Source organism: Cetorhinus maximus, chromosome 6 (assembly GCF_964194155.1).
Source record: "Cetorhinus maximus chromosome 6, sCetMax3.hap1.1, whole genome shotgun sequence".
Taxonomy (NCBI): domain Eukaryota; kingdom Metazoa; phylum Chordata; class Chondrichthyes; order Lamniformes; family Cetorhinidae; genus Cetorhinus; species Cetorhinus maximus.
In genome coordinates this window covers 44,862,168-44,887,823 of record NC_135884.1, presented here as the reverse complement: position 1 = coordinate 44,887,823, position 25,656 = coordinate 44,862,168, and the positions used below count along the sequence as shown (strand labels likewise).

General features: G+C 43.9%; 1 protein-coding gene across 4 annotated transcripts in view; it reads left to right on the top strand.

The window, feature by feature from the left end:
• Positions 1-25,419, top strand: part of suclg2 (succinate-CoA ligase GDP-forming subunit beta) — a 405,981-nt gene extending 380,562 nt beyond the window's left edge. For 2 of the 4 annotated variants that reach the window (XM_078543679.1, XM_078543682.1), the window contains exon 11: positions 24,455-25,419. In XM_078543679.1, coding sequence (XP_078399805.1) covers positions 24,455-24,570 — 116 coding nt within the window. In that variant the 3' untranslated portion in view covers positions 24,571-25,419. Of the gene's footprint in view, positions 1-22,939; positions 23,032-24,454 lie in introns of all 4 variants that reach the window. The other 2 variants (XR_013576840.1, XM_078543680.1) reach the window with 2 other exon arrangements.
• Positions 25,420-25,656: the final 237 nt, after the last annotated feature.

The window sequence follows — 25,656 nt, the reverse complement described above, 5'->3', positions numbered from 1 at the left end:
TTGACAGGTAAAAGTCTTTTTTCTGATTTGTAGGTGCACAACCTCGCATGAGTTGCAATCCTGATATTGTTGTTGGAGGTGGAGTTGAGGCAGCACCGCACCAATCCCTTTGTTAACCTCCTATGGTTACGACAGTCTGTGGCCTGGTCTTCTAGTCATCATTCCCTTAGCATAGACCTCGCCAACACAAAGAGCAAGCAATTTAAGGAGCTATATAAAACCCAACAGAATGAGATATGCTAATGTTGCAAGCTTATATGTACAGAAGTAACATTGAGGAAGTAACATGCGCTGTGGATAAAGGGAAACCAGTGGATGTGCTGTACTTAGATTTCCAGAAGGCATTTGATAAAGTGTAACATCAAAGGTTATTGCAGAAAATAAAAGCTCACGGTATAGGGGGTAAAATATTGGCATGGATAGAAGATTGGCTGGCTAACAGGAAGCAGAGAGTAGGCATAAATGGACCTTTTTCAGGTTGGCAAGATGTAACGAGTGGTATGCCACAGAGATCAGTGTTGGGACCTCAACTGTTTACAATTTATATAAATGACTTGGATGAAGGGATGGTTGCCAAATTTGCTGATGACACAAAGATAGGTAGGAAAGTAAGTTGTGAAGAGGATATAAGGAGGCTACAAAAAGATATAAATAGGTTAAGTGAGTGGGCAAAGATCTGGCAAAAGGAATATAATGTGGGAAAATGTGAAATTGTCCATTTTAGCAGGAAGAATAAAAGAGAAGCTATATTATCTAAATGGTGAGAGAATACAGAGCTCTTGAGCTGCAGAGAGATCTGGGTATCCTAGTGCATGAATCACAAAAGGCTAGTATGCAAGTACAACAAGTAATTAGGAAAGATAATGGAATGTTATCATTTATTGCAAGGGGAATTAAATACAAAAGTAGAGAGGTTATGCTTGAGTTGTAGAGGACACCAGTGAGGCTGCATTTGGAGTACTGTGTACAGTATTGGTAACCTTATTTAAGGAAGGATGTAAATGCGTTGGAAGAAATTCAGAGAATGTTTACCAGACTAATACCTGGAATGGGTGGGTTGTCTTATGAAGAAAGGTTGGACAGGCTAGGCTTGTATCCATTGGAGTTTAGAAGAGTAAGAGGTGATTTGACTGAAACATATAAGATCCTGAGGGGTCTGGACAGGGTTAATGTGGAGAGGGTGAAAAAATCTAGAACTAGGGGTCAATGTTTAAAAATAAGGGGTCGCCCATTTAAAACAGAGATGAGGCAAAAAAATTTCACTCAGAGGGTCGTGAGCCTTTGAAACTCTCTTCCTGGAAGAGTGGTGGAAGCAGAGTCTTTGAATATTTTTAAGGCCAAGGCAGATAGATTCTTGGTAAGCAAAGGGGTGATAGGTTATCAGGGGTAGGTGGGATGCAGATTTCAGGTTACTATCAGATCAGCCATGATCTTATTAAATCGCGGAACAAGCTGGAGGGCTGAATGGCCTATCCCTGTTCCTTGTTTGTACGTATGTTCATAAGAATTAAATTGCCTGTAATCTGTTAACATATATCCTTTCATTAGTTCATAAGCTAACCATTTAATCTCTGGTATGCTGAATATACACATATCTTGAATACAACTAAAATCTTTAAAATCCACAAAGTACAGTTAAACATACCTTTACCTGAAGCCTTTCTAATATGCAGGTTCAAGGAGAATGCTCAAGGCTTGCATTATTGCCCATGAATATTGTGTGACTTTTGTAAAATTTGTGTGAACAGATTGAGGATGTGTGTTTACACTGGCTTTCATCAGACAGGTGTACATCAAGGTTGAGTATTATTACCTACACTGTTAGCACTATTATAGACCCCATTATGAGGCATTTGTTAGACAATGTTGGTGTCAGAGCTGTTACTGTTCAAAGGTCCAGGTGCTTACTGATTCAGATTATCTGTGAGCTATGCATTTTCCAGCTTTTTGCAAGCAATCATTCATTTCATCAAAAGGGGCTCAGAAGTTCAGTCTTTTTGGCACTAAGTACAAAACTGAATGTGGGTGCGAATGAGCTAGAAATTAGCAGGTGCACAGCAGAAAATGCCAATCGAAGGAGACACGATAAAGCAAGTGAAGCAGTTTGTGTACTTCTCCAGTGATTGCTGACAAAGATGAGAGTGGGGTTGACATGCATGCAGGACTGGCGGTAGCCAGGATACCCTTTAATCAATCACACTGACAGTTGTGGCTCTGTGATTTTTTTTTAATCTATCTGAACGCAACATAATTTAGTGTGGTTAAAAATATCCTTTCCAATTTTGTGTAGAAAATTGAGTGATATGAAACACAGTATTGTTTGTCTCATTTATGCGCAAAGCTCTCCATACCCTCCCCTCTGTCTTTTTTTTCCTTTTTTAGAAGACAAAAGGGGAATGTAAATAGATTTACCTATACTTTTAATTCAGGCAAAAGTATCCTTTGCTAATTGGATAGCACTCTAATCACCCTTTGTAAGCATGAACGTCAATTTACACTATTTCCCTTTAGTTCCTTCCACTTGGGAGCAAATGTATTCAGTGATCTTTAGCTTCTGAAATATTTGTGCTTACTGTAGGATTAGAGAGATGAATTGTTTGTCTTTATTGTAAAACATGTTATGATTTTGTCTGTGGTAACACTTTGTGACCTGGCTGAGAAAGGACCAACAGAAATTAAATATCTGACTGGTGATTTAAAGAGTCAGTTACCTTTAGGCCATTCACCAAATCACCTCAGCACTACCATTACTGGAAGACTAACCCATTCTCCCTTGTAAGTAAGGCGGATTAGAGTTTCCCTGAATTGGCCTCTCACACCACCTAGTGTGTGAGTTTATTATGCAGTTTGCTATTTTGAATAGCACTGATGAAAGCTTGGAATCAACCTACTAATGTTTGACTGCAGCTATGCAGTTGATGCTGTGATTTAGTACGAGGCTATTTCTCTGCAAACTTGCTCAATTTTAAGAATTTGAAATTGCATATTATCGGTGCCAAACCAGTCAGATGCATTCTGTAAATATTGCTGTTGTAACTAACGCAGTTCAATGATTTGAGCATTTACTAATGTCTGCCAAATGAACATGATTAAATCAAAAGATCTAGGGTGAACTCAAGACTTGTCCCATTTAAGTTTAAAATAATTTTTCTGAGAGAGAATTTTTAAAACAAAACTCAATTTATTGTTAAAACTTGCAATTAGTGATGTTTGGAATTTGAACAAACAAAATGGGCAGCTTATACACAAAATGGAAAAATCAAAGTTTTCAGCTCTTTTCCCTCCTCAACTTGATTTTTTTCCCCTCTGTCTGAGTTGAGAGAATTATGACAGGCTGCTGTGGAAAGTGATGGGAAAGATTTGATTAGAAAGTAATGTGCATTTTTGCTGTTCAGCTCCAGAAAGTCAGCCAAACTAAATGCTGACTGTATCATGATATTACAAATATTATGCTACACCTCCATTACCATAGCAATGTTGACCTGTGCAATAGAGACAACTGGATAATGGCAAAACCCACAAATTCAAGCTTTTGAGAGGTGACAATTTGAAATAAAGCTAAGGTGCTTTCTATTTGCATTTCATACTGAGCATGAAACTCCGTTCACAGTTCTTTGCCGCCACCAAGTGCCAGTAGGTTAATGGTAACATCTTGAAAGTACTTACTCCATTATCAACCTGGCTTCAAGATCTTTCTGCAGCATGGTTGATGATCATTGATTTTTTTTAAAGTTGATTTTATTTTCCCCATTTAGAGGACCTGGCTAAATATTTAAAGAGATTGAAATAAAAAAGCCCTGAGCAAGTAAATGAGTATTGCTCAACACGAATATTAGCCCAATCTGTAAACTTTGCTTATTTAGCATTTCTTACACATAAGTTAAGCAGGGCCTTATATATAGATAGGATGATTAAAAAGAATATTAGAATTTTGTTGGATTGTGTGTATTTTACTCTGTTTTGACATGTTACAAAATTGTACTCTGAAACAAAATTTCTTGAAAAATGACAGTGTTGGCTCTTTTGATTTATGTGGATTCTAAAAAACTAACCATGGTTCCTCAGAACACTTCATGCATTCATTTATTGAGTGTACTTCATTTAAGCACGGACTTAAGCCAACCTGAGGTAGCAGCAGATTAATGTAGCCTTTCATCCTGCACTAAATAACTGGTGATGTACAGTCAACGCCTGTCAACAAAATTAATATTCATAACTATCCAGTTCTACCTTAGGTAATCAAGTGATAATAAGATGTTGAAGCAGTACTCTTGTGCTTTTTAAAGGATCTTGTACGTGCTCAGGATGCTTTGACACTATTTTTCATCATGTTTGCCCTACACTTACACCAAATGGTCCTCATTAGCAGATTATAAATTTTGTATTGTCAAACCGTAGTAATCCTTTAGTAATAAATAAAAACAGAGAATGCTATAAATACTCAGTCAGTCAAACAACATTTGTGGAGTGAGGAAGAGAGTTAAGCTTTCAGGTTGATGGCCCTTCTTCAGAACCTGACCTGATATGTTAACCATTTCTCTTTCCACAAATGCTGTTTGAGCTGCTGAGTATTTCTAGCATTTTTCCTTTTTGTTTCAGACTTCCAACATCTATGAGATTTTGCTTTTAGCCTGGGTTACTCCTTCAACTGTCATTTTAAAGCAAAATGAAAGGGATTCTGCCCAGAAATGTGCTCATCTAGATAGCTGATGAGGGAAGAACTCACTAATGAAACACCTAAACAAAAAGCCTGACAGCACTCACTTTTCAGGCTTGCCCCTGAACAATAGGCATGTGACAACCAATGTTCCCTCTAACTCCTGTTTGCTATGCGTGGCCAGCTTGTTGCACTGTGCAGTCCCTTTAAGATTGAAGCATGGCCATGCATATGCACATCTAAAAGGGAATGTTTCTTCTTTGCAGCCTGTTTGTTCCCTGCATGGCATGTTCCTCAGTGCTACACAGCCACACACACGCACTCAGCATAGAAGGAACATTGATGACCATGCTTTAGCACAAATGGGAAAGGTAGAGGAAAAGGGTAACTAACTGATAGGCTTTTGATTAGTGCGATAAGGAAATTATCTCAATCAATTACAATAAGTCAAAAAATCTATTGACAATGAGAGCAATCTTTTTTCAGACATTTTGTTATTGCCATCTTTTATATGATCATCTCATTTCTGAAACAATTGAAATATAACCTCCAACACTGTTGGTTGATTTTGAATTAATGGCCTAGATTTTGTGTTAGTAAAGATGGCGGAACCATCAGCTTTTGCTGACATTGCTCCTCTGAAATCTTCTGGAGTCCCCACATGTGCAGATAAATGCAGGGACCCAGATATTGCTGTTAGTGATTCTAAGCTTCCCTATAAGGTCCCTCTTGAAGTCCCCCCACACTGCAATAAAGCAGAATTACTGAACTGGCAAGAGCATGCCCTTTTGCACTATTAGACTCTAGGGTGAAAACCCTGGAAACAGTTACACCTTGTTGAACGAGGTGTAACTGGGTTGCTAGTAACATTGTTACGACCAGGTGGGAAGGGGTTGAATGGCTCACTTCTTTTCCCTCTCCTTGTTCGACCGGAATAGGGTTTTTTTGTTTCTCAAGGTTATACTCGCCATTTCAGTGAATACTTAACTGTTTACACGCTGTGATCATAAAAGAACCAATTTGACAGGTTTTCTTGAGTTTAACAAAGGATGTTAGTTTTATTATATTTAAACCGATCTCGGTCAACACCCACAAGTTGCTGAACAGGACTGCTTCTACAATGCAAATGGCTTTGACTGCATGACTGTTTTTACAGCTTTTAACCCTTCAATGGCCACTTCCACAGCCCTTGGGTATAAAAGTTCTATTTTGGGCATAATGACAAATCTTATTTCTACGGTGATTGTCGGATGTAACCTGTTTTTAAGCACCTGTAAGGTATCCGGATTTGTCACCTGTACCTTGTGGGTTCGGAAAGAAAGCTGTCGGGTTTGGTGAGTTTTGAAATTCGGACTTGCCAGTTTGATTCGCCAATGGGTAATTCCACAAGGATTTCACTGGGATATCACGTGTAGCTTCCGCAAGAGGTGTTCGTTTTAGGGTGTGTTACCTTCCCTTTTTCTTTTGCCTCAGGAAAAGGTCATTCCCTAATCTGTCCCATGTCCTCTGGGACACTACTGCCCTCAGGTGGCTGTCCAGCTCCTGCTGTACTGTCCTGTGGCTCTTTGACTGGGTGTGGTGTCTCCCTAACTGTCTGTTTGTTTGCTTGGGGCCTTCCCTGGTCTCTGTTTAAATCTGGGAAGAAGGCCTCTGCTAGCTGTACTTAAGGTGCATTCCCTCCAACCCCTGCTGTTCCTGTTTCAGCCTTTTTGCTTTCCCCTGACCCTGTCTTGGCCACTTTGAATTCAGCAGGCTCTATCCTGGCCTTTTTTAACACTGTGGCTCAAACCCATGACTGTACCCACCATTTGAAAACAAGTTGCTTAACCCTTTCAAACCCTATGTAAGTTTTTTTGGGCTGTCTTTGGAGAGTTCAGAATTTTTGGTGGCACTTTTCCATTACCAGCTTGTATGCACTTAGGATAATATTCTTGGTCATATCATAATTTGACGAACTCTCGTCGGCCAATAGGGAATAAACCTCATGGGCCTTCCCTTTAACTTGCTTTGCAATAGCAGGGTCCAGCTCTATGCTGGCCACTTCAGCTGTTTTGCAAGCTTCTCATATGAGATGAAAAATGCTTCCACATCTCCGTCACCAAATTTTAGTATCAACTGGGAGAACTTTAAGAGCTCAGCACTTGGACCTGCGTTATTGGCAGTTCCTTCACTAGCGGAGCCTTAGCCGGGTACATTGGGTCTTTTCCTACTCCGTTCAAGCTGCCTTAACTGGAATTCTCTCTCCTCCCTCCATTCTTGTCTCTCTCTTGCTTTCCTGGTATTCCAGCCCTAGTGTCTGTTGTTGAAGATGTAACTTGGCTAAGGCTAGCTTGTCTGTTTCAGATTCTATGCCTGTCTCTGATTCTTCAAGTTCAATTTCAAAATGGTTGGCCATAAGTTTTAGGATTTGAGATTTCCTAGCTTTTGGTTGGATATCTGTTTTTAAATGCCTTTAAATCCTTAACGCTTCGATGGATAAGGCTTCTAAACTGGCCCAAGTTACTTCACTCTGTTCTAGGATGGTACTGGCTTCTAATGTGGACATTCTTTTGGTGCTCTACTACTGCAAACCACAAGGAAAACTGAATTAGAGTTTTAAATTGCTTCTAGGGATCAATTTGGTCCCTTGTTTCCAATTTCTCTCGTATGTCTGTGGGTTTGATCCGGAAGTCAAGCCCCCAAATTTCGGTTACAATCGAGTAAGGAAGGGTCGAATGGTTCTCTTCTTTTCCCTCTCCTTGCTTGACTGCAACAGGTTTTTTTGTTTAAAAAGGGATTACACTTGCCAATTCAATGAGTACTTACTTAACTATTTACACATTGTGATCATAAGAAAACCAATTGGACAGATTTTATTGAGTCTAACAAAGAAAGAGGTTACTTTATTTATGCTTTAACTGATCTAAGTAAAATAATGAGATACACTCTGACTTATTGAGCCCAAATACACTCTAAAGTATCAAGAAAGCATTCTACTGTTGAATGCAAACTGAGGCTATACCTCATTGTCAGTGATATGTGGATATTAAATATCCTCAGCAATAATTGAAGAATGACGGAGAGGTTCTTAGTGTTTTAGTCAACACTCATACCTCAGTCCACACCATCAAAAACAGATTAACCAGCCATTCAGCTCTTTGCAGTTCGTGTGAGTTTGCATCACCTGCATAAGAAAAATTGCTGCATTTCAGAATAATTCATTATATGTGTGATGTGTGTTGCTATGAGATGTTTTTGAGTGATGTGTCAAGTATGCATGCAATATTAATCGTTATGTTTTGGTCCTCTTTATATAGCTGGCCTGAACTATTATCAGCTCAGCAGCACCGTCTAATTGTGTCACTTGTTGGGGAGGATGTAAATATTAAAATTCTGCTAGTTTTGCTCATGGATAATCGTGTGCTTACTGCTATGATATCCACATATGGAGTGCTGTTCATTCTAGAATGGAAAACATCAAAGTTAGTCTGTTGTGTTTACTCAGTGTGAAGGAGGGCCCATGTTATCACTGGATAACAAGATCTTCAACTTCTTCCAGGCATAACTTCAAATGTGCTTCTGTAGTGTGTATAATCAGTAACAGTGATAAAAGTCAGCAACTGAAACAGTGCTTTTCTCTCTGTCTTTCTGTTTCTTTCTCTCTCGCTCCCCTCCAGAATCTTCAGGATTTTACTTTATTAACCTGACTATCCTTCCTCCTTCCTCAAGATTAGGAGGAGCTAAATCTCCACCTTGCCATCACACAGCCCCAGAGTTCATTAGATCGATGGTTATGCAGCATACTGACACAAGAAACCTTTTCAAAGTGGTCACGCTGCTACTCTTTTTTAAAAAGAACGGAGAAGTATTGCCTTAGTTTCTGACTGTGGCTAAAAAGGTCTTGTGATGCTGGTAGTAGTGGTGCATAGAAAGATTGCATTTGACAATCCGATACGGGTGGAGATCATTGAAGCTCCTTAGTCACTGATGCACACAAGGCAGGTCTGTTGATGTAATGCTCAGTAGTGTATTCTCTGAAATTGTGCCTTAAAAGTCTTGGAAAGTTTTGATCTTCGGTCTCTTTTTCCACTTCTGTTAGTCCAGCCCTAATTGAGGCATGAAGCTATCAACTAGAGAAGTAAAGACCCAGGGGAACTGAGTCTGCAGTTCATGATAAGCAGAACAGTCAGCATCACTACGGCATATATGGGGTTGCAAATCAGAATCAACAATTTCATTTACATAAAATATTTACTTGTCCATCATAAACAGGTTATTGTTAACCATGATTGGATTAACATTGTTAGGTTTTGCAGAATATTTGTGGCATTTTACCCATATCCATTGAGTACCATAAAAAGGCTTAGAAAAGACCTCTATATTTCTCTACTTGTTTGCCATTATCCCTTTTATGGTGTTATACCATTTTAGTGTCAGCCTTCACTCTGTGGTAGCACGTGCACCTCTAAGTCAGAAGCCCGTGGGTTCAAACACCAATCTAGGGACTTGAACACATAGGGCAGAATATTGCACTCGTCGGGCGGGTGTGTGCCTAACCTGAATGAGCATAAAATGACGTGCGCTGACGTCAGGCAAGCGTCGTGACGTCATTGCACACTCGTGCGATATTTCGGTTGGCCGGTGCGCGCAGGAGTCAGTGGGGCACCCGCCAACAATTAACTGGCCTATTAAGGTCATTAAAGTTCTAATTAAATGAAATTTTTCGCTGTCCGTCCAATCTTACGGTTGGCGGGCAGGCGAAAAGCCCAAGCAGCCTTTGGATTTTTAGTGAAACCTCAACAACGGATGGGATGAGGTTTCAATCAGTGATTTTTTAAAAATTTCAAACTAATTTGTAACATGTCCCTGCTCATGTGACAGAGTCACATGAGGGGACGTTACTAACATTTTAAAATTCTTTATTTTTTATGTTCAAAAAGCTTCAGCTCCCTGGGGCAGCTGTGTGCCTCGGGGAGCTTTTACTGCGCACACCTACACAATGCGCAAACTTCCATGCTTGCCCTCCTCCCCCACCCCTTGCCCCACACAGGCAGCGCTGCAGCGTGCGATTCATGCTGGCTGGCCGCTAATTGGCCAGCCAAGGTGAAATGGCAGTCATGGCCCAATCACGGGCGACAGTCCAATCTGCGGCTGCTCCCGCTTGCACCTGCCAAGCCCACCTGACGACCGGAAAATCCTGGCCGTAATCCAGACTGTCACTTCAGTGCTGTACTAAGGGCTGCACTGTCGGAGGTGCCAACTTTCAGATGACACATTAAACTATAGCACTCTCAAGCAAATGTAATAGTCCCCATGGCTCTATTTGAAAAAGGGCAGGGATTTGCTGAGATCCTGGCTAATATATATCCCTCAAGCAACATCACTAAAACAGGTTATCTGATCATTATTTGATTATTGTTTGTGGAGATTTGTGACAATGTGCTTTGGCTGCGATGTTCCCTACATTACAACAGTGTCACCACATTTCAGAAGTTGCTGAATGGTTGTAAAACATTTTAGGTCATCCTGAGGCCATGGGAGGTGCTATTCCAAATAAATGAAAGTTCTTTTCCATATAATAGCCAATTAATAACAGGCTAGTTTAATAAATTTCTACCACTTCATTCCCAACAAATATGGTTCTCTGCATTCTTTCTTGGCCTGACCATTTGCATTATCTTTACCCAGGCTCTAACCTTGAATCTTGCATTTTTCCATCATGTTTTTTGGTTCATCTAGTCTGATATCACTAGGCAGCTTTTCTTTTGCAGATCACCCTCTTAGCGTTTTGTTGTCTTCTCTTTATATGTTGGTTAGTCATACTGTACTACTTTGAGACTTTAATCTTGGGAAAATATGATGTAAATCCTGCTCTAATAGCAAATGTAGATTCATGGTGGTTTAGTAATCTAATTCTCTGACTCCATTGGCATGACTCCAGACAGTGACGTAATCTGCTGTCTATTGTCAGTCCCATATCAGCATGACTTTCAGACAATCCAGATACCGATATCACCAACTTCAGCTTTGATACCATGAGAAATATTACATGGAATGTTATTAATATTCAACTTGTTCCGTAAGGAGGTATGGAAGTTGGCTGGTTAATGACCTGAGTACATGAATAACCTAGAGCAGCAGAATGTGCTTCATTCCCTGATCTGAACTAATTTATATCTGGACTAATTTATAGAATAGCTTTAAAACCATACATCTGCAAGAAGAATGTGATCTCCTTTAAGAATTAGATCTCATCAGTAATAAAGTTAAAATGTTGTAAGATTTGTAAGTGTTATTCATAAAGCTGTGCCAAACCTCTCAGAACCTAACCATGACAGCAACAAGGACACAGCTAAAAATGCACAATTAATGAAGATTATGGGCCAGAATTTTGCGGTCAGCATACGGGCTCGGCGGGAGTGGGCAGGGGGCAGTCGGGAAGCCGACTGCCGCCTGCAATCGGCTCCGCACCGCAATTTTACGTGGGCAGGTTAATTAAGGCCCGCCCAGTGTAAGACGTAGCACTGAGAAGGGGCGGGAGCTCAATGTCCACGAGGTTCAATGGTGACCCGGCAGCCGATTCAAAAGTGGCCGCGGCAACCAAGCAAACACTGTCAGTGAAGCATTTGCACCTCGCAATGGAGATCGTAACGGGTGAACACAGCAGGCGGGAGGGCAGGTCGGCAGGGCAGTTGGCCCCACGTTTTCCTGATGAGTGTCTCGCTGCCCTCCTAGAGGAGGTAGCAGCACAGAGAGAGATCTTTGTCCCCAGGGACGGGAAGAGGATGCCCCCCCCACCTCACCAAAAATGCCTGGGAGGAGGTGGCATCTAGTGTGAGCTCCCATGATATGGTGAGGCATACATGGGTGCAGTGCTGTAAGCGGTTCAATGATCTCCTGAGATCAGGAAGGGTGAGTACCGTGTTGGCTTGGGTCACTTACAGCAGTTAGGAGCTGCCCGCTCCACCCCTTGGACCTCAGAGGTCTTAGAGTGTGAGTGGCAAATGTCAGTGAGGCAGCATCTGGGCAAAGGGGTGAGCCCTGGCTGCCTGGACTGAGTGTCTTGCGGCTCCAGGGTCACGAATCGGCTGAGCCCTGTGAGGTATTCCTCAGGTGGGGTTGGCCAGGCTGCAATGGCAATGCAGGTACAGGGTGGACTAATCAATGCTCCTCTCTCCTTTCAGGAGAAGGCACCTCATAACAATGCCAAGAGGTTGTGGACTGGTGGTGGACCAACCCAGCTACTCATCCTAACTCGATATGAGCAGGAGGCCTTGGAGCTGGAGAGGCGCCATGCGCCTAGGTCAACCAGCCGCGGTGAGGTTGGGGTGCCACAGGGAGGAGAGAGTGCAGTGCACTGAGGTCAGAATGTCTGTAATTGCAACCATTCCACTGTTGTCTCAATATTGATGTTAGCCTCGAACATGGAATCCCCATTGATAATGGAAAGACGAGGGCACCCTGATCTGGCTGCCAGGCATGCACAGTAACAGTGTAATGACTTCAACTAATCAAATGTCCATGCTCTTCCTTTCAGGCTCACCAGCAGCCCATTGGGGCGAGGAGCCTGAAAGCCCACCACTGACCTCAGAGGACAGCACCCATCACAACGCGCCTGCGTAACACCCTCTCAGTCAAGCAGGCACCAGTGCAGAGACCAGCACCTTGGTGGGCATTGGCAGATAGTATCTCGGTGCACATCAGTGAGGGTGCTTCACACTCGCTTGAGGTGCAGGCAGAGGCGGGGAGTGCCCAGGGCGCCAGCAGTGGGAGGAATGTGTCCCCCCTTTCCAATGCCTGATTGTGGAGAGTGCAGCATGCAGCCACTATCAGTGACACACGATCTGGGGGGTATTGCAGTGTGCGCCCTGAACGGCCCAGGCATCGGAAGGGCACCTTGAGAAAACCTATGGCTCTTTCTATCAATGCTCTCTCTACCACAGCCCTTGTGGAGACATGGCTGCTATTGTACCACTGCTCAGCCTCTGTTCTTGGATGGCAGAGAGGTGTCATGAGCTGCCTTTTGAGGGGATAGCCCTTGTCACCCAGCAGCCATCCATCCAGCTGAGCTGGAGCACTGAAGAGTCTCGGCACCTGGGAGTGTCTGAGGATGTAGGTGTCGTGGGAGCTGCCTGGGTACCTTGCACAGACTTGCAGAATCTGCATCCTGTGTTCACACACTATCTGCACGTTCATAGAGTGGAAGCCCTTCCTGTTAACAAAGGCACCAGGCTCACCTGCTGGCGCCTTAATGGTCATGTGTGTGCAGTCTATAGCACCCTGGATGCATGGGAACCCAGCAATCGCTGCAAAGCCTCTGGCTCGCTCTGCCTGGCTGGCCTCGTCTGTGCGATGGTGAATGAAAGTCAGTGCACACCTGAACAGAGCATCTGTCACCAGCTTGACACAACTGTGGACAGCGGATTGGGAGACTCCACAAAGATCATCCACCAACCCCTGGAAAGAGCCAGAGGCATAGAAGTTGAGGGCCACTGTGACCTTCAGTGCCACTGGCATGGAGTGTTCACTCACACAGTTGGAGCTAATCTCAGGCCCAATCATATGACAAATGGAGGTCACTGTCTTATCTTGAGAGATGGAGCCTTCTTCGGCACTGCACCTCAGACATATTGAGATAGCTGCATTGCTGCCTGTAAACCCTGGCAGCTGGATAGTGGCATCTTCTGCGGCCCCTTCTTCCTTGGACTTCCTGTTGGCTCTGCACCCCTTGTGCCTGTGCCTGCCCTCCCACAGGTCACTGCCCTGGAGGCTGAATAGGAACATCTGGCCACCTCCCTCTTCTGGCCCTCTCTTCCCACTCAGAGGAGGTGCCTCCAGCGGAGACCACAATCCCCATTCCCAGGGTAAGGGAAGGCTGTCTGATACCTGGAAGGCCCCAAGTGGTGTGACTCCTCCGGAGTCCTGAACTGAAGCCTCTTATTTCTGTCAAAGCAGCTCTGAAGCGAAATGAAGATGTCCTGTTCACACAAGCAAGCAGCAGCAACTTATAAGCTAAAGTACAAACAACTTGCATTTGCAAGCCCATTCACCCCTCTTATCCCTCCCGTGGATGAGGTTTTTGAAATTGTTGCCTACCCGCCTGCCTGTTTAGCCCGTGTGACGCCCTGAAAGCCTAATGTCATCGTGCGTCATATTATGCTCGGGTGTGGCAGGTGCGGGCCCACATGCTGAACGTAACATTCTGGCCTATGTAACAGTTCTGGATGTAAAGGTTTTTCTCTCCAGTAATGCTGATCTTTCTGCCAGCCAACAGCAATATTAAGTGGAAATTCGCTTTTTAAAAAATCTAAAGTAAGATCAAAGGTTAATAGCAAAAGCGCTTCAAGTGAAAAGAGCCTTTGGATCAGTGTTGTGAATGTTAATGTTTTTCCTGCTGGTGAGGTGAGGTATGTGGAAACAAAATACGTTGCATTGAAATTAGAAACAAATCCCTCAGAACGTTTCCAACAATGCTTACAACAATTTTTTTTAAACCATGAGGTCTTGCTCATTTTACTGGACTTTCAAGTTCCTTTTGCCTCATCCTTTGGCTTTCCTCAACCATAATCTCCTTTCCCCAGCAGCCAATTTCTTCAAAGCTTCACTGTCCTCCATGAATGAAGCTTTGAAGCTCCAAAAACTTGCCTTTGTTACACCTCCTACTTTCGAGCAATTATTCCAAAGTCATGACAATTCCGTACAGTTAACCACGTAGTCAGAGTGTCAGCTAAAATACTAAATCTGAGTTGTTTCAATAAGCCTGCTTCTTTACTCGAAGAATGCCAGACTGAGAGCTGTGATTGACAGTTGACTTCTCTATTGATTAACCGTACCTTATCCAAGTGTATATTTGTCTTTTGTGAGCTACTTGAGACTTTGACAACAGTGAAATTCTGTATGAATGTCTTTCATGATTTACAGAGCTGTTTTTTTTCTTTTGCTCATCATGTTATGAGTGGTTTTATTAATTTATTAATTTTGCTGCCAATTTTCCACCCCTCCATCATTTTCACATGGTCCATTTCTGACACTTCCCTTCCCTTCCTTGACCTCTCTGTCTCAATTTCTGGTGATAGACTGTCCACCAATATTCATTACAAGCCCACCGACTCCCACAGCTACTTCGACTACAGCTCCTCGCACCCCGCTTCCTGTAAGGACTCCATCCCATTCTCTCAGTTCTTTTGCCTCTGTCGCATCTGTTCTGATGATGCCACTTTCCAAAACAGTTCCTCTGACATGTCCTCCTTCTTCCTTAACCGAGGTTTTCCACCCACGGTGGTTGACAGGGCCCTCAACCGTGTCCAGCCCATCTCCCGCACATCCGCCCTCACACTTTCCTCTCCCTCCCAGAACCATGATAGGGTCCCCCTTGCCCTCACTTATCACCCCACCAGCCTCCGCATTCAAAGGATCATCCTCCGCCATTTCCGCCAACTCCAGCATGATGCCACCAACAAACACATCTTCCCTTCACCCCCCCCGGCGGCATTCCGCAGGGATCATTCCCTCCGGGACACCCTGGTCCACTCCTCCATCACCCCCTACACCTCAACCCCCTCCCACAGCACCTTCCCATGCAACCGCAGAAGGTGCAACACCTGCCCCTTTACTTCCCCTCTGCTCACCGTCCAAGGGCCCAAACACTCCTTTCGAGTGAAGCAGCATTTCACTTGCACTTCCCTCAATTTAGTCTACTGCATTCGTTGCTCCCAATGCGGTTTCCTCTACATTGGAGAGACCAAACGCAGACTGGGTGACCGCTTTGCAGAACACCTTCGGTCTGTCCGCAAGCATGACCCAGACCTCCCTGTCGCTTGCCATTTCAACACTCCACCCTGCTCTCATGCCCACATGTCCGTCCTTGGCCTGCTGCATTGTTCCAGTGAAGCTCAACGCAAACTGGAGGAACAGCACCTCATCTTCCGACTAGGCATTTTACAGCTTTCCGGACTGAATATTGAGTTCAACAATTTTAGATCATGAACTCTCTCCTCCATCCCCACCCCCTTCCATTCCCCCCCCTTTTTTCCAATAATTTATATAGATTTTTCTTTTCACACCTATTTCCATTATTTTTAAATGTATTTCCATCCATTGTTTTATCTCTACCTTTTAGCCTATTTCGATCCCTTCCCTTCATGCCACCCCACCCCCACTAGGGCTATCTGTACCTTGCTTGCCCTGCTTTCTACCTTTAATTAGCACATTCCTTAGATAATATCACCACCTTCAACACCTCTTTGTCCTTTTGTCTATGACATCTTTTGGCTATCTCCACCTATCACTGGCCCTCTATCCAGCTCCACTTGTCTCACCCACCCCCCTGCCTGAAACCAGCTTATATTTCACCTCTTTTCTATTTTTACTTAGTTCTGTTGAAGAGTCATATGGACTCGAAACGTTAACTGTGTTCCTCTCCGCAGATGCTGCCAGACCTGCTGAGTTTTTCCAGGTATTTTTATTTTTGTTTTGGATTTCCAGCATCCGCAGTTTTTTGCTTTTATGATATGAGTGGTGTTGTTACTTGCAGTACAATTAGGTATTTATACCTGAGGTTGTGTAAGTTCAAGTCAACTTTTGGGACCTTCAGTTCCAACTAGTCACTGACCACTCCGGGTATGAGGCTTTTGGTATAAGCAGTAGTAAGTTTATTAAGTAGAAGCACAAGTAGTACAACAAAATAGTACTTAGCAAGGCAGTAGTCACTCTGTTCTTACAAACACTAGCTCGGGACTCTCTGGTTCTCTGGTTTATTGGGCTGCTGTCTCCTGCTCTGTTCTTGTTGCTGTTGCATTCTTGTTGACCACAGTCTATCTCCTTTTCTCTTTGTTGTGTCTTAAGGGTCACAAGATTCTTCTTATACCCTTTTTGAGTCCAGCCTTGTGCCGTATTAGGTGACTGATTAGTTCACACTTGAGTAGGGGGGAGCCTCACCTCAACCGACCTGATTAGTTTGCTATCATTTTATTATTTATCTGATTAGTTTACCATTATTTCATTATTGTCCATTACTGTATTGTAATCTTACATGTCCCTCATGCATGGCATTTTTGTTTATTAAGCAGCAGACTCTTTAGCTAACATAGTTAATATAGTTTTTATATTTGCTATTGTCTTATCACAGTTCAGCTTCTCCAAGCTTCCAGTCAGCCAAAGATCAAAATACTTCCTGACCTAAACTTTTATAACAGCTTGACATTTCTTTCCACTGTCCCTCATGCACCGGAGTCTTACATTATTTAAACATTTTTGTGCCTCGTTTCTCGGCATTTTCTGAATTCATACTTCCATACTAACCTACAGTTGGAACATATATTTTCCAAATCATAGTAGTTGTAGAAAAAATAGAAAAAACACACAAATTGGCATGTCTTTGGCAAGAACCATCTCAAAGAAGCCTAAAGATTGAGAAATTGGAAATTATGGTCTATGCAGGTGAGGAGAGAGAAGGAACATGTTGGGATAGAAATTTGCCTGGGCCTATTTTGGGGTCCAGAAACTGTGTTATGCAGATAGCACATTCCCTAATGAGGAAGCCCAAGGCAAGAATAAAATTGTGTCTCAGACCTCATTTCTGTAACTTATGTCAATTGTTGATGCCTATCACACATCTACACATAGCTCACCCATTTCAGCAGATGAATTTCGGGCTGCTAGCCCCAGCAGCAGCAGCTCTCAGGTAAGTGACAGGAAGGGGCTCAATCACAGCCATTAGGAGTCTGTTCCTCCTGACTGTGCATGAATTTAAAAAATAAAGAAAACTTACCTTCCTAATGTCGGCCGGTTCTTGGGGCACACCCATTTTAGGAAAATCTGAGATCCTGACAGCTGCTGTACTCGTGGCTGTGGAATCTGTTTTCGGCAGCTGCCTGAAAATTGTTCCAGGCTATTAGGCATTTTTAGGCATCCTTGGGGCATAGACACAGCCCTGCAAATTTTTTTCAATCTGGAAAACAGAGCACGACAATGATGAATTTCTATCCCATTGTACTTTAGGAGCTGATTGGTAGAACATTACACTTCCAAATGTAATAGTTCGCTTAGTCCTGAGAAGACTTGGAAACAAATCTTGCACCATCTGAGTGCGATTGCCAGCTGGTACCAGTTTTGTTCCTGGGATTATTATCACTAGGATCTAGGTTGGGAATGCCTAGACTCATTCTATACAGAATCCTTAAAACCAGCAGAAAGGAGAAACCCTCCTTCCATAAATTTTATCTGGCTCTGTGCTCAAGTTCCCATAGGTGAAATAACAGTGTAACCTATTGTGTCATTCTGCCTTATTCCTCCAATATAATTTTTAGTCTACATTCATCACTGTTTTATGTCTTGTGATTGGTGCGAGTAATTATAAAACTTTCTTTTTGAAGAGCAGCTTTCTAATATAACACTGTCCTTAGGGCCCTAACAAATATTGAGACGTTCCCAGGATGCTAATTCCTAAAAAAGAAAACAGTACTAAATTGCAGAAAACTTATATCAATGTATTGAAGCAGAAATAATGCCTTACAAGCGAATACAGAAACGTTCAGATATCTGATGAACTTAGGGAGCTTTAGTTTACAAATCTGTGCAAAATGTAACATGAGCTGTTACACAACAAAATGAAGCGTGGAATCTTGTGCTGCTCACGGGAGTGGAAAGCAAGGCAGGAAGAGGAACTTAATTGAGCGGGAGGCAAAAAAATCAACGGTGGAATGAAACTAAGCTATTTAGTTCAGGGAAATTTGAAGGCGGGTGCAGCTTCCTGACAGCAAGCATCGGGAAGCCCTTTTGCACTTTTGCATTTGCATGTCATGCATGCTCATTAAAAAGCAACCTAGCCAGAATGAAGTGCCCCTTCCCAATTAAGTTATTCGCAAGGAGCAATGCGTGCTTCAGATTTACAACTGCATATAAGTGGCGTGCAGCATGCGAGGTAATCAACTTGCTGGAATTGGAGTGAGTAGCCACTGTTTTTTTCCTTCTTTGGGGAGCGTTGTTCAGTGATGCAGTGACTGAGATCAGGTGGCGGCAGTCTAAGGGGCACGGGGCAGGGGGGCTGGTTGAGGGAAGGAGTGCGAGGGTGCAGGGACATGGGAGGGAGGGAAAAGCCTTGTCTTTTGTGTGGGGGAGTCCTGTGAATGATGGGGGAATGTTTCTGGAGAGGGATGGTGGGAGAGAAGCGGTCCTAAAGGGCGGGGTCAGTGTTGTCTAGGGTAGGGTCCTAGGGATTGAACTGAAGGTACTAGCCGCAGAGGGAACAATGACAGTAAGAGGGGCGAGTGAGATACAGTAGGGTGGCAGGCCCAGGTTAATGGTCGAGTATCGAATGGTCTCAAGGGGTGGGAAGGGGTAGCGGCTACTGAGATGGGCAAAACAGGTGGTCAAGATCAGGGTGGGCATGGGGACGGTAGTGGGGGTAGACTCAGACGGGAGAAAAGACATATGGAGGGTGATGGTTATTGGGTGAAGGTAATAGTGGGGAGAGGAACGGTTATATTGGGTAGGTCACGGGTGATGGGGGGAAGTTAGTGGGTGACGGGGGAGGGTGGAAGGTGCTGGAGCATGTTTGGAATGTGATGCGCACCATTTTTTTTGTCTCAACTAGAAAACACAGCCATTGTGAAAGTACAACCCCTTAAGTGAGAGGAGGGTCTTTTTAGGTGGGTTGAGTCAGCACAGTGGGCCGACTATAGGGATCTCAACCTCAATCAGTGCATCATTGAACAACGCTCCCCGAAGAAGAAAAAGACAGTGGCTACTCACTCCAATTCCAGCAAGTTGAATACCGCGCCTGTTGTACGCCACCTATATGCAGTTGTAAATCTGAAGGCACGTATTGCTCCTCACTTAATTGGGATGGGGAACTTAATTCTGGCTAGACTGCTTTTTAATAATCATGAGCCAATTGGATGAGGGCCATGCTAAAGTGTGTTCTCCTCTGTATAGGGAGGATACTGGACCATGCAGGGAACCTCGACATTGGAAGCCTGCAGGTCCAGAGTGATTGTGGGAAAAGCAAGGAACACATTAGGAAAGGTATTCCCGAGGTCCTGATTCTCAGCAATAACAAAGGGAAGCTCAAGGTTGATAGAGGAAGCACATAGAATAGTTGATGGCAGGTTGAGGATTAAGGTAGGGGGATGGCACATAGTGCTAGTTGGGAATCTCGATGGCCTCTGATAGCTGGTCATGGCTGATATGGGTGGAGTTTATCTGCAGCCATGGTATGGGTGCCAAACCGTGGTTCGAGGATGATGGAGGGAAGTTCAGCAGTGATATGAGGGTGCACAGATGTGGCTTGCAATTCCAGTGTCAATGCTCCAGTCTCCATGCACATGGTTGCATCAACAAGAAGAGAACTGAGCATTGATCGTCCAGGACGGGATTGACCAAGATGAGATAGGTGGAGGCCAGGGTTTGCCCAATACTAATTATATGGCTTCCCATTGGGCAGAAATGCTCAGGACCAGAGGGCAGGCCTCAAAGAACATGCTGACCAGATCGATCCCTGTAATTTGTTCAGAGGTAACCTCAGGCAGACATGACGATGGGGCAAGTCAGTCCAGCACTTCTGATAGCTATGATGCAGCTGTGGAGGAACTACCAGAGGGGGCCAGGGCAAGGCAGAGCAGCTGCCAAAACATCAACAGGGAGAGGCAGTGCAGGATGCTGGCAACCAGGGGCCAGTGCGACAGCAAGCATTGGCACACAGTTGTTTATACCACAGGTGGTGTAGCTACCTGCTGATGTCTGAGAGGCAATACCAGAGATGGCTTAGGATGTCACGGCATGTGGTAACTCACATGCCAGCTGATCCATGGAGACCTGGGTGCACGAGGACAGGGAGGCAATCTAATGCCGATAGCGTGAAAAGTAACAGCAGCATTGAACTTCTTCACCACTGTGGCTCTTTCCATGGCTCCAAGGGTGAGATGTGTGGAATATCCCAGTCTGTCATGCACAAATGCATCCGACAGCTGACAGCTGCCCTCTTCGGAAGAGCAAATAATTTTGTTAAATTCAGTATGGGTCCTGAGAGCCAGGCAACCAGAGCAGTGGGACTCGCTGCAATTGCAGGATCCTCACAAGTGCAAGGGACAATTGACTACGCACTACACACTAAGTGCTCCCTGAGATCAGCTCACTGCATTCATTAATGGAAAGGAGTTCACTCTGTGGATGTGCAGCTGATATGTGATCACAGAAAATAAACCCTTCAGGTGTGTGCGCTACCCAGGGAGCTCTCACAATGCCTACATCCTGAACAACTCGCGGGTGCCACAAGTGTTTGCTCTACCTGATCAACTGTAGGGCTGGCTTGTTGGAGACAGGCGATGCCCAGAGAGGGCCTGGCTGATGACACCAGTGTGAAACCCGCAAAGTGTCACCAAGGAGAGGTACAATGCCATCCATGCCTCAACAAGGGTAACAATAGAGCAGACAAATAGGACTGCTTAAAATGAGGTTCTATGGCTTGGACCGCTCAGGTGGAGTACTTATGTACTCGCTAGAAAGAATTTCCAGGATCATTGTGATCTGCTGCACAACCATGCTCAGTAATTGGGGGATGATTTTGCAGAAGGAGTGGGTTGGAGGAGCTGGATGTGTCCTCAGACGACAAGAAAGGAAAAGGCGATGCTGCTGATGAGGGAGTGGATGCTGCAAATGCCAGGCAGACAGACCTGTGATAATCTCATCAGCACCAGATTCCAGGTGGAGTGAGGCACCGAATCATTGCTACTACACTTTGGGTTCTATTCCTCTGTTGGCTGGGAGGCTGTGGGTTCCCTTGTGGGTATGGATGTTTTTGTTCCATTTCGTTGCTCTTATGCCCTGGTGGCTGCATTAACTTTTACATTTTCATGTTACAACTGTTGGTATCGTGATCCTGTGTATGGACCATCCTGAAATGAAACCTCTCCCACTTACACAAAATGTGCTGTTCCGACAACACTGTGGTGCCATTGCCAGCAGGAGCGTAACATTACATGCATAACACTGCATATTCCCATGGCCTCTGGCAGCTAGAAGGAAAAATGCTGCAGGCCCTTGGCACATGCAAACCCATATACATGCTACATTGGAAGCCATGTGCACTCTTAATACACCCTTAATTTGCTAGTGATACACTCATTTCTCAGGGACACATTCTCCAAATGGGGGCAATACCTCGCGAAGAACTCTTGCAATGACTCAGCTGCAGACGCTGCTCAGACTCAGAGAGATAATAATTGGGTGAACACTACCTGATGGGTTGCCAGGTAGCCTCAACTTTATAAATGATGACCAAGGTTCAATCCTGACACATGTCAGGATACTCCAAGATGCAAATACTGACAATCTGACACAATAAATGGTTCATCCATAGGCCCACATCATCTGAATTTGATTGGGAACAAAGCAATGCCCTTAAAAACAAGTGACCATTGCAGCAACTGGCAGCACAATGAAAATATAAGACACATGTATAAAGTGAAATTAAACATATTTACATGTGTGTTTCATATGTACAGTGATTAGACACCTGTGCTATCTTTGTGCCCTTATGATTTCCTAATCTTTTCTTTTTTTACTATGCCTCGGTGCAACACCACTGACATCCACTGCTGACGTGGAGGCAGCTTGCTGACTGCTATGCCCTATTGCCTGAGGTGACTTTGGCAGCCATCCTCTGGTGGTCTGAGGCCTAAATGACTCTGGCCTGCTGAGGGTCTCTGGCACAGCTGCAGGTCACCCTCCTCAGCCTGACCTGCTGGAGACGACGGGGTTGCTGGCAGAGGGGAGCCCTCCAAGTGCCAGGGATCTTGGATGTCACATCCTCTGTCAACTGCAGGCACATGTTTGTGATGTGCTCACCAGATTGTGACCTCAAGCCTAATCTAGAATGTGAACACACCGAGGTGAATGTCTCTGTGCTGGTGGATGCTGCAGGCGAATGCTATGGCAGCGCATCCTCTGAGGATTCGGCATCATCATCCTCAGAGGTGGTGGTGGAGTAGGGGGTAGGCTCTTTCTGCCTCTTTTTCTTGGCCTTGGTTCTGGAACCTGCAGTGGAGGATGCAAAGAATTAGCTCATGGTTCAGCACGATCCCTTTGCCCACCTAATCCCATATGTGCATTGGTCAGCACAAGACTGGCGGCATCCTCACTGGATTCTGTGGAGACACCAGCCTCTCCAACGGCACATTCTCAGCCACAACGCTCCCCTGTCACTCTTGCGGCCTCTTCCTCAGCTGGAGTGAGGAGTTTGACATCAAGGACACTTCCTTCAGTCTTCTGTCACTCATGCTGATTGTGAGTTCTTTTTTTCTGCAGACAAACAGAAGGATTAGGTCTTATCCCAAAGGGCCCATAACCAGTAAATGAGCAAGCATGCCCATGATGCGTGTCCTCCTGTGTCCACCTGAGTAAGTGTTCCACACACATCCTGTCCTGCAGCTGGTACACCCAGCAGGGCTCCCACATTCGGTTCACATTTCCCATCTGATGCTGAGGCCTGTAATCCTGTCTAGCATTGCTCTGCACTCACCCATCTACAGTGCTTGCTGCCCTATGAGTGCCAGCTTGCAGTTAAAGCTAAGTGCCAGTTACCCTTGCGGCACGCTGCAGATCGCTGAACCTCTTCCTTAACTGCACCTAGGTTCTACTCTGAACCCCACAGCCGCTGACATGCGCTGCCACTTCCAACCAGGCTGCTTAGGTCAGATGGGAGGGCCTCCTGCTGCCACCCTTGTGTCATGATAGCAGATCATAGCCCCGAATTACTTACAGGCATATTGAACTTTTTTTAAGGAAGTGTGTTTTTTAAAAAGGACATCCTACATTTGTTATTTTTCCTGACCTCCCACTGCCCTGCCCACCCCCCCTTCACTTGCTCAAAACCTATTACATATTGACATTTTCCAGTTCTGTTGAAAGGTTATCAATCTGAAACACTAGGCGCAATTTAAAGCCCTCCCCCAGGGTGAGTTTGGAAGTGGCAGGAGGCACATTTAATCGGGCAGGAATGTGCCAAGTGGGGACCCCACTATCTTCCCACCTCTGCCCTGATTAAGTCTGGGGTGAGAAGGCTTGTGGACGGCCTTCCTGCCCCCATGCCAAATTGAAGCCCTTAAGTGAACAATTAATGCCTCATCCCGCTGCCATTGGTATTCAATGAGATTAGCCAACAACTTTTATGAGGTGGGATTTCCACTCCTGGGGTCCTTGATCCTGGGGGAGGCCCACTGTTGGCTACTTATGTGCCTGACTGACACATGATACAGCGGACCTTCCCCACAGGAGGGGACACAGGGCTCCAGCCAGCAGGCAAGATCCCCATGGCTGGATTATATTCCGTCCGTTAATACTGTTTCTCTCTTCACAGATCCTGCCTGATCTGCTAAGTATTTCCAGAGTTTTTTGTTGTTATTTCAGATTTCCAGGATCTGCAGTATTTTGTTTTTGTATTAGAAAAAGCGAAATGTTAGTTAGAAATTTGTCTGGAGCCAGGTATTTCTGGTCCCAGAATCTGGGTATTGCAGGCAGCACGCTCCCCAATCCCAGTTTATATTTAACATATTTTTGCTTCCAGGTACATGATCTGCTACAGTGCAGTGTGAGTCAGCATGCAATCTCATTTCCTGAAGCATGATAGAAAAAGTTTACAACAGTTTCTTTTACTAATTTAGCAAATTAGCAAATCAATATTTTTTTTAAATCTTACATAAAATGCACTTCATATCAGGGCATTACTTCAATCTGCAAAAACCTATTGTTCCAGAGGGATGAAAACATGTTGTTTAATTTTAATCTATCATTCATCACTGTCTGTTTCCCTTCTGTTTCTAGGAACCAATGTTAATGAAGCCAAGCGCATCCTGAATGAGAGTGGACTGCCAATCACTTCTGCCAGCAACCTGGAAGATGCAGCTAAGAAGGCAGTTGCCAGCATGGCCCCAAAATAGCCTATTGAAGGAAGTTTTTAATCAATGAATATTCTTTATACTGTATTCCCCAATCATGGGTTTCCACTAATTTTAGAATGATAATTTTACATGGATATTTCACACAATGACTGGAAAAACATGAAGAATTATCAATACATTCATACAAACTGTACTACAGGGATGGATTTATAGAAAAAGGTAAACAATGTGTACTTTTTACAAATATATTGAATTATGTGCTTGTTCCAGACAGTCCCTGTATTTTAATGTCAATGATTAATGTGGAATTTTTGTGAAAAATAAGTTTTTTAGATCTGTGAAATCTGAATAATCTGATGGCACAAAATGTTTTTTGAACATCTTTGTAATCTTTAGTTATTGCTCGATGAGCTTCGCCTTTGCCTTAATCTCAAATTGATTAAAACAGCACCACTGCTTATACGGCAACAGACCTTATACTTAGACAAATTGGTGCTGTCTTAAAAGCCTTAACCTTCAATATTGCCAAGAAAGTCAATCTGTAGCCAGCTCAGACTGGAGATGTACAGAACTTAGCACATGAAGAAATTGTATTGTTGATATTATTCCAGTGGACAAATAATCTTACTAAACTCCGATTTTAAACAGCTTTTTTTCTCTTGTCACCAGTTATTTTCTTTTTTGTAAAACTGATTTACATCATGCCAGAACATGACTGTCAAAGCCATATTGTTGTTTCATCCTTTTATGGCCCTTTTCATGTTTACAGTGTTTTAAACAATTGTGAAGCCAAGTATCTCAGTACAGCAAGTGAATACAAATCTGTTCCTGTGGCTAATTCCTGTAGCATCAAATGTCTTCCGAATATGAATAAAATGCTTTCAATTATATGGATGTGTTTGAAAAGTAAATGAGAATCGGATTTAGTTCCCAAGAGAAGCGCTTTAAGACATGTGAATGCTCCAGTGCTCCTTCCTTAAAGTTCCATAGTATGTTGAGCTTCTTGTTTTTATCAAATAATGTACAATAGTTAAAAACAGCTTGAACTTTCTGCCTATCCATTGGCAAAACGGGATCCTTCTACACATTTGCCACCTGTCACAATCAAAATTGAACATCTTTAAA